Consider the following 9,176-nt stretch of genomic DNA (forward strand, 5'->3'; position numbering starts at 1 on the left):
TAAGTTTTCGCACTGATAATTAAAATTAGCCAGCGTTTGCAATGTCATTAAAAAATAGCCACTATTTTGCTACAACACAGAAAGTTCGAGCATAATATACTGGAGATTGGTCATCCTTCCAGCATAATATGCTTGAACTCCAACACACAGAAAGTTCCAGTATAATATAGTAGAGATTGGAGCACATGTGTATGAACTTCCAGCATATTATGCTGGACCAGTATATTATGCTGGAACTCCAGTATATTATATTGGAGTTCCAGCATAATATACTGGAACTCCAATATATTATGCTGGAATATTTTCCTGATTTTGAATAGTGTTTTCGTTCAGATTTATCTTTATATAAAAAGTGGCTAAATTTCGATTACTTTTGAAATTGCAACTATTTTTCAAACTATTTGTAAATCTGGATATTTTTTTATTTTTAACCGGAAAAAATAGATACACATACCTACTACTACGAGTATTCTTATTGTTGTAGCATCAAAAAGAGCTCTTATTGTTCTAGGATTTAAAAGACGCAGAATAAAATTAAGTTTACCTAATTGCAGCAAAACCTGAAGAAATAAAACTTATAGTTCAAAACAATGATACAATAAAGCGAAATCTACGTGGTATGCCCACTCGAAATATCAATTAACACCATATATCATTAAAATATTTATTTTACCTTGTATATCTATTTTATAAATTTATTTTACCATGTATACTTACTGTATTCTAAATTAGAATACTATAATATGTTTAGTTTACATAGTGTAGTATGTTTGGTTTGGATAATGTCCAAATTAGAATTTTGTAATATATTTGGTTTGAATATTATTTTCCAAATTAAAAAATTATGATATGTTTGATTTGAATAATGTATTCTCAACTAGAATATTATAGTATATTTGGTTTGAATATTATATTCCAAATTAGAAATTTGTAGTATGCTTGATTTGAATATTATATTCCTAATTAGAATATTAGAGTATATTTAGTTTAAATATTGTATTTCAAATTAGAATATTGTAGTATGTTTGATTTGGATATTGTATTCCAACTTAGAATATTGTAGTTTATTTTGTTTGAATACCGTAATTTCAAATCAGAATATTAAATTATATTTGATTTGAATATTGTATTTCAAATTAGGATATAGTAATATGTTTTATTTGAATACTTTATTCTAGATTAGAATATTATAGTATGTTTAGTTTGGTAATCTTCATTAGAATATTATGGTATGTTTGATTCAGATTGTTTTCCGAATTAGAATATTATAGTATATTTTAAAATATTTTGTGATATTTGATGTAATTTCAAAATAAAAAATATTTCATGAAAGTGAATTTTACAAATAAGTATATTATGAAACTTTCCCAATTCCTAAATTATTGGACCGTGCTACGCGTCTGGTATGCCAAAAGAACCGTAAGTGAAATTGCCACTAAATCTTCAATAGTTTTTTGCCATTTGCCAGTCATCTGCTGTTTTCTTACATAAAAAACAAACAACTGAATTCTCAGTTTTCCTTTTCAATAATAAACTATGAGCATTTGGCCAATTGTCCTCTGTAGTCACCCACACACTCACCTCTCATTAAACAGCCCCCTTATGCTACAATAAATAAATAAATAAATAAATAAATAAATAATAAAGTTGCTAACGAATTAAAGTGTGAATGTTCTTTCGGGGTGCGCAACTATTTATGTCGGTGTTGGCGACTGCGACGATAGAAGTTCCTATTTTCCATTGGAAACTCGTAGAAGGAGAACTGGAATTTTGAAACTTAGGGATACATTTCTTTTGGATTTCAAAGAGGAGAGGAGAATCCAAACATCCACTTACTATATATTGCAAGTATATAAGTTAAATCGTGAGATTAAAAAAATCATATATTTAAATCAAATTTGGTATGAGTACCTCTACTATAAAATGTACTTTATTTGTTGGGTGATCGACTGACATTTTACTAGAGGTTTCTAATTTATCCGTGTGCAAGTATATGTTCTAGGGTTAGCTGTCCTCCTAAGTTATTTTTTTGTTTTCGTCTGGTATTCGGTATCAGTATCGGAGGGATTCGCGTCATGTAAGGTTTATTAAAGGGAAACACTTATATATAAAGTTGAAAATATTTTATCAATGTCTATAACCTATTTTTTATTTATCTATTTAGTCGAGATGCGTACGAAGCTAACTCGTACATCAAGATTATCAAAAAAGATATTTGAATGAAATGAATATTAATTTCCGGTCACTATTTGAAAAAGAGGTTAGTTGCGGGAGATTGTGGCGGATTTCGACATGTGACAACTCAAACACGATGAGAATGACCACGGCACATGCAAAGGCTTCCTAAGTCAATTTTCAATTGCCATCACCTTTACTTCATTCACTCTTTATATTTTAAGACCAAAAGTATCTTACTCACCAACAACTCACAATCATGTATTATTAGTGTTCAGTTTAAATCATTCTGTTAAATCATATTCATCATCCTTGTACTTGCACTGAAATGCAAGGTCCCCCAACAACTTCGTCTAAAATAATTAATTAAATTAAAGAAAAAAAAGTATATTTTTAGCCGCTTTCAAAAATAATAGAAACGATTTTTTTTTTTTTTTTGTATTTATGTGTATACATATTAGTATACATATTTTATAACTTTTTGGCTTGCAAATTCAATTAGTTTCGACCGGCTTATTAATTTTATACTTTGCCCTTAATTAAACCCCTTAATAGGTAAACAAGGAAATGCAAAGCATCCCAATAGTTTGTATGTTCCTCGACTAGTCCATCGATTAATCTTAAACTTATTAAACATCTGAAGCAAAGTGTTGCAGTTGATGACATAAAATATCTATTTTGGAAATCAAACATACAACCAAATGTGATGCAGAATAAGAGTTTCGTTTAAAGTTAGTTCTTTAACATGTAGTAATGATATGGGATTAAAAGTTAAAAAGTTCATTGGAATTGCAATTTGCAGCAAACAGTGAAAAGAAAAGGAGAGATGAGAACAGAATGGACTATATGTGAATATACAGGTAGAAATGACACCAGGTAGCCACCGTAAAGGGCTACTATTTAAGAATTAGCCAGTATGTCCTGAATATCAGTTTTCCGTTTAAAAATGTCCTAAATTATCCTGAAATTAAAAATTTTAGTTTAAAATTTCAGGACAAAATAAGTACTACTTGTTAATCTCTAAATAGAATCCCTGATAAAGGCTACACGCGCACAATTCAAAAAGTATATAAATCTACTATGGTTAAGAAGGCATTCTAGTTTTGGCATTCTAGTGTTGCTGTTAATGTTACCATTTACCTTTAGCATTTTAGTGAAGGATGACTGCTCTATATAACTAAATGAAAGCTAGGTTACTATTGTACTCACATTTTTCTTTATAATCACGGTGTCTAGGTCGGTTTGTGCGCACTTCGGTTAATTCCATACCTTATTATACGCAGAGGCGGACCCATGTGTATGGGTGAGGGGTCACCGGACCCCGTAAACTTCGGCCAAAATCCTGTATATATATACGTATATACCTTGAAAATGATTAATTTAAAGCAGTTGGCACCCTGAACACTAAAATCATTTAGGGGGCACTGGTTGAGCAGAATAATGTGCCTCCGTCCCGTTAAAATTCTGGTTCCGCCTCTGATTATACGCACATCTTAATTGGTATCACAGTGAAAAATAATATTTGAAAATTAAAGTTGTGTTTGGACATGAATACAATTTAGAGTTGTTCGTGAATTTTGTGAATGATTTTAAGTAAAATTTTGAAAAATAACTTTTTGGAGTTTTCTAAATTTTCGAAAATTTTTGAAATTCATTAAATTGATTCCGAAAAAAGTAATTTTTTTTTGTTGAAAAAAGTGAATTTTTTTAATGGTCAAACGGGTCCTAAGTCCAACTTTCATAAAACTGAAGCCCAACTTCCATATACCTCCCTTCCATTGAACAAGTACTCCGTTCTTTCTGTTTGAATTAATTTTAATAAGAACTTTTTGAAACCAAACAGGGATATAAATCAGAGGCCAACTACAAACTTCTTTCATGACAAGATCCAATCACTAACCTAAAATACAAAGTGCAGTAACATGGCATAAAAAATATTTTTCTTCTTTAGTATATGAATAAACTTCAAGGGAAATTTTTTTCTTAAACCACAAAATAAGAAAAGCTAAAAAAATCAAGAGCAGCAGTGGTATAAAGTTTCTTTAGTCCTTGTACTTCATCTCAGACATCTTGAATCCAGGCATGTCAAAAGAAGAGGCAAATTTCTCAACATCTGCTTTGAGTTCTTCAATTTCCTTGTTATTAACCAGACCTTTGTTGAAGTCCTTCAAAAGCTTTCCATGCTCCTTCTGGATGTTCAAGGTGATTGTCACAGCCCTATGAAGGAACTCGCCGATCTGCTCAAAGTCCTTCTCAAGCAAACCCCTTGATGTCATGGCAGGAGTACCTGCGTAAAGTATTCCAATTATTTCCTTTTTTCAACCCTTAAAGAAAGGGCAGTTCGGTGAACTAAGCTCCCGCTATGCGCGGGTTCGGGGAAGGGTCGAACCACAAGAGTTCTATCGTATGCAGCCTTGCCCTGCATTTCTGCAAGAGGCTGTTTCCATGGCTCGAATCCGTGACCTCCTGCTCACATGACAACAACTTTACCAGTTACGCCAAGGCTTCCCTTCAACTCTACTACAAATAAATTCCAGAAGGGGGATCTTGGCGCAATGGTAAGGGTTGTGTTGTGCGACCAGGAGGTCGCGGATTCAAGCTGTGGAAAATGACTTGCTATCCAAGCATACAATTTTGAGAATGAAGCCTTATTCTACTGATTAAGTCTCCTTTTAAAACCAATCACATTCAATCTAAACCTCTTAGGTCAAGTGGTAAAGCTCTTACCAATACGAACACCTCCAGGTGCCAAAGCACTGCTATCACCAAATACAGCATTCTTGTTAACAGTAATGTTGGCAAGGTCACAAAGTTTCTCAACCTTGTTACCTGCAAATTGTGAGACAGGTAAAACATTTGTGTCAATCACTATTAATGCTTAGAATACTCGACATTCCAAAAGACCGAGTATACTTGGATCTCTTACCAGTCAAACCTAGAGGGCGAAGATCCCAAAGAACAAGGTGGTTCTCAGTCCCGCCAGTGACGAGGTTGTATCCTTTACTCATCAGGTAGTTACCAAGAGCAACAGCATTGGCCTTCACTTGCTTAGCATAGGCCTTAAATCCAGGAGTCATGGCCTGTTTCAAAGCCACAGCTAAAGCACCGATTTGGTGGTTGTGAGGACCACCCTGGAGAGAGGGGAAAACAGCAAAATTAATCTTGTCTTCAAAGTTGTAAACTGCATCTTCAGGCTGGCCCTTCTTCGGTGGCTTGGGACCCTTGCGGTAGAAGATCATACCCGCTCGTGGACCCCTCAAGCTCTTGTGGGTAGTGGTAGTCACTAGATCACAGTACTCAAAGGGATTAGCTGCTTCCTACATCCATAAACAATGAGATTCAGGACACTAAAGAACAACCACATCACTCCAAAGATTCAACTAAGTAATAGCTTAAACAGATGTGCATACAAAAGTTATCACCACTGTGGATTCACCAATGAATTCTGGAATAGAATAATAAAGAAAGCGGCAAAATTGGCTTCTAGCAGTAGACCTCTGTTACATCGTACATGGCCTCATGTGCTTGGATCTAATTAATTAAAATTATAATGTATAGTAGGCTGACATTGCACCATTTACCATAATGGGAAAAAAAGTTTTTAAAAGAAGGGTTCCATCTGAAGGACAAGGTATTATCATGATACATTCCTGCTTCTTCGATCCACACAAATTGAACTCTTAGAAAACAGCTTTTAGGAATTAAAAGAACATATACTAAAGGACCAACGGTGCAGTATTAAGGGAAAAAAACAAAGAAAAGGAAGATCTATCATCTTGAGGATAAGCATTTCACTTACTTCTACAATGCTCACCCACCACAATATTATTATAAGTAAACAAGGTCACATACCATTTCTTTCTATGGCAGCTTGAAGGGCTAAGAACAGATCTAGTTAAGAGACTCTAACAAAGACACAGTCTTGAAATTCCAAAGTCACAGCTCAGATCGCGATGTATAAAACAAATGCAAATCATTAAAATCAGCTTCTAGTATATAATTATATGAAGACAGCTGAAATAATAATTCTCCATTAAGCCTCACCATGATCATGTAATCAAACAAAAATTGGTAGAACCACAAACTCAACTAATACCAATATCAACATTAACTCATGGATCACTAAGCATAAAACCGAGATGCCAATACATCCTTATTTTGCTTTGCTCAACCATTCAATAGAAGCTAGCAACAAAACAAATCAGAATCCTAATGAGAGGCGGATCCAAAATTTAAGTCCAAATGTGCAGAGTACCACATCATCAATTACTTCTATTGAAAACTTTCAACTATAAAAATTAAAGCTCTTGCAGCAGGCAGCGGGTGTCCACAGAACAAAATGCAACAAAAAAAAAGCATGGAATATCAAAACTAGTTAGGTTGGCTACATGAATCAAAATGGCATCAAATAAAGCCAAATTAAATGCAGGTCTACCCTCTAAACCAGAATCATGACATAAAAAGCATAAAATTTTTACCTAAGCAGCAACAAGGACACTAATATGAATAAAAAATGGCATCAAATAAAAGCCAAACTCATGCTGATTTATCCTCTAAACAATTCAGAATCACCGCACAATAAAATAATGACGTAAAATACAATCTTTTAGACTAAAACAAAAATAAAACTTGTACCTGAGCAGAAACAAGGCCACTAATCTAAGCCATATCATAAAGCAAAAGAGCACCACATTCATCAAAATGCAACAAAAAATAGCATGGAATGAAAACTAGTAGGGTCGGCTATATGAATTGTCTAAAGTAGCAATGAATAAAAGCCAAATTGAATGCAGATCTACCCTCTAAACAAATTCAGAATCATCGCACAAATAAAAAATGGTATAAAATTACAATCTTTAAAACAGAGGACATCAAGATTTTACCCGAGCAGCAAGCAGGTCTACCCACTAATATAGTAATATGAGCACATCACAAAGCAAAAGAGCCCCACATTAATCAAAATGCAACAAAAAAATAGCATGTAATAAAAGTTGATCTGCTATATGAATCAAAATGGTACTATCAAATAAAAGCCAGATTAAATGCAGATCAAAATATGACATAAAAATACAATCTTTAAAACAGAAGGAAAACATTATTACCTGAGTATCAACAAGCAGTAGCGAATCCAGAATTTTTATCAAGGAGTGTCAAAATATAAATAATTAGATACATCGAAAAGTCAAGGGGAGTCAACGTATAGTAAATATACATAAAATAAAAAAAATTATCTAGCAAAATAGTGTAATTTCCCGGCGAAGGGGTGTCGCACCCCTTGCTTCAATGTGGCTCCGCCACTGTCAACAAGGCCACTAATGTGAGCCATAATACAAAGCAAAAGAGCACCACATTTGTTAAAAAAAATGCAAAAAAAAAAATAGATGTAATAAAAGTTAGGATCTGTTACATGAATTAAAATGGCATCAACTAAAAGTCAAATCATCCTGCAAATAAAAAAATTGAAATAAAAATACAATCTTTAAACCAAAAAAAAATCATTCCAAATTTTACCTGAGCAGCAACAAGGCCACTAATATGAGCCATATTACAAAGCAAAAGAACCCCACGTTTATCAAAATGCAACAAAAATATCAAGCAATAAAAGTTAGGATCTGCTAAATGAATCAAAACAGCATCAAATAAAATGCATATCTACCCTCTAAACAAGTTCACAATCATCATGCAGATAAAAAATGACATACAAATACGATCTTTAAACCAAAAAAAAACATCAATTTTTTACCTGAGCAGCAAAAAGGACACTAACATGAATCAAAAATAAAATGGCATCAAATAAAAGCCAAACTAAATGCAGATACATGCAAATCAAAAGATGGCAAAAAAAAAAAAAAAACACACAATCTTTAAACCAAAAAACATCAAGAATTTACCTGAGCAGCAACAAGGCCACTAATATGGGCCATATCACAAAGCAAAAGGGCCCCACATTTATCAGCAACATCTCTAAACCTTTTATAATTCCAATCTCTAGGATAAGCACTCCCTCCACAAATAATCAACTTTGGCCTAAAATCCAATGCCTTCTCTTCCAATCTATCATAATCAATATACCCAGTTTTTGAATCCAATTTATAAGGCAAACTCTCAAAATAAATTGAAGTAGCTGAAATCTTTTTCCCTCCAGATGTATAATACCCATGTGTTAAATGTCCACCAGATGGTAAATCCAATCCCATAATTCTATCATGTGGATTTAAAACTGCTGTATATGCAGCAAAATTAGCAGGACTACCTGAATATGGTTGAACATTAACACCCCATTTTGCGGGGTCCACGTGAAAAGCTTGTAAAGCGCGGGAACTTGTTAGGTTTTCGATTTCGTCTATGTATTCATTGCCGCCGTAATAACGGTTACCTGGCATTCCTTCGGAGTATTTATTAGTTAACGCGCTGCCGAGTGCTTCGATTACGGCGAACGACGTGAAGTTTTCCGATGCGATTAGTTCTATGCCGCGACATTGACGGCGTTTTTCTTTTTCGATAAGGTCGTGGATTTCCGGGTCGGTTTCTGATAAGGGTGTATTGCCCCAGATTGAAACTGGATCCATATTTGAGGAAATTGAGGATGTTTTTTCTGTGTCTGAAGGAGAAATGGAGAAAACAGAGGAGATGATGGCAACGACGCAGAGGAAGTGGAAATGGAGAATTGAGTTTATAGGATACGTGATTGCGTGAATTTACAATAATACCCTTTTAATGGTACCCTTTTTTTTTTTTTTAAATTTAAAAAAGAATTTAAGTTTTGTTTGTTGTTGGGGATGTTTGGTAAAGCTGATGTATGGGTGTTGGTGATATTTGAGGTCAAAAGTAGCCACGTATTTGGTGGTTCAGGTTGAAAATTTTCGTTTGGAAGGGGCAAAATATAAAATTGGTCCGTCGGCCCGAAACTAATTGGATTTGTACATTGGATAAAATATGGTATATTACGTGGCCGCCTGAGAAGGAGACACATGGAGTCAAAATCGGGAGGGATATAAAAT

The 9,176-nt window shown here is 33.9% G+C and overlaps 1 protein-coding gene across 1 annotated transcript; it reads right to left on the reverse strand.

Annotated features, from left to right (window-relative positions):
• Positions 1-4,023: 4,023 nt before the first annotated feature.
• On the reverse strand, positions 4,024-8,838 carry LOC107830241 (serine hydroxymethyltransferase 4). Its single transcript, XM_016657743.2, has 4 exons — positions 8,067-8,838; positions 5,102-5,492; positions 4,903-5,004; positions 4,024-4,462 (listed from the first exon to the last, which is right to left on the reverse strand). The coding sequence occupies exons 1-4, from the start codon at positions 8,742-8,744 to the stop codon at positions 4,218-4,220; spliced, it is 1,416 nt and encodes a 471-aa protein (XP_016513229.1). The 5' UTR covers positions 8,745-8,838; the 3' UTR covers positions 4,024-4,217.
• Between the last annotated feature and the right edge of the window lie 338 nt (positions 8,839-9,176).

The sequence above is a fragment of the Nicotiana tabacum genome, chromosome 15 (assembly GCF_000715075.1).
Source record: "Nicotiana tabacum cultivar K326 chromosome 15, ASM71507v2, whole genome shotgun sequence".
Taxonomy (NCBI): Eukaryota; Viridiplantae; Streptophyta; class Magnoliopsida; order Solanales; family Solanaceae; genus Nicotiana; species Nicotiana tabacum.

Coding starts and splice junctions, on each gene's coding strand:
- LOC107830241 (XM_016657743.2), bottom strand. CDS start 8,744: ATGGATCCAGTTTCAATCTGGGGCAATACACCCTTATCAGAAACCGAC. Junction 5,493..8,066: donor GTGGCCTTGTTGCTGCTCAG/GTAAATTCTTGA, acceptor TTATGGATGTAG/GAAGCAGCTAATCCCTTTGA. Junction 4,463..4,902: donor ACCTGGAGGTGTTCGTATTG/GTAAGAGCTTTA, acceptor TACTTTACGCAG/GTACTCCTGCCATGACATCA.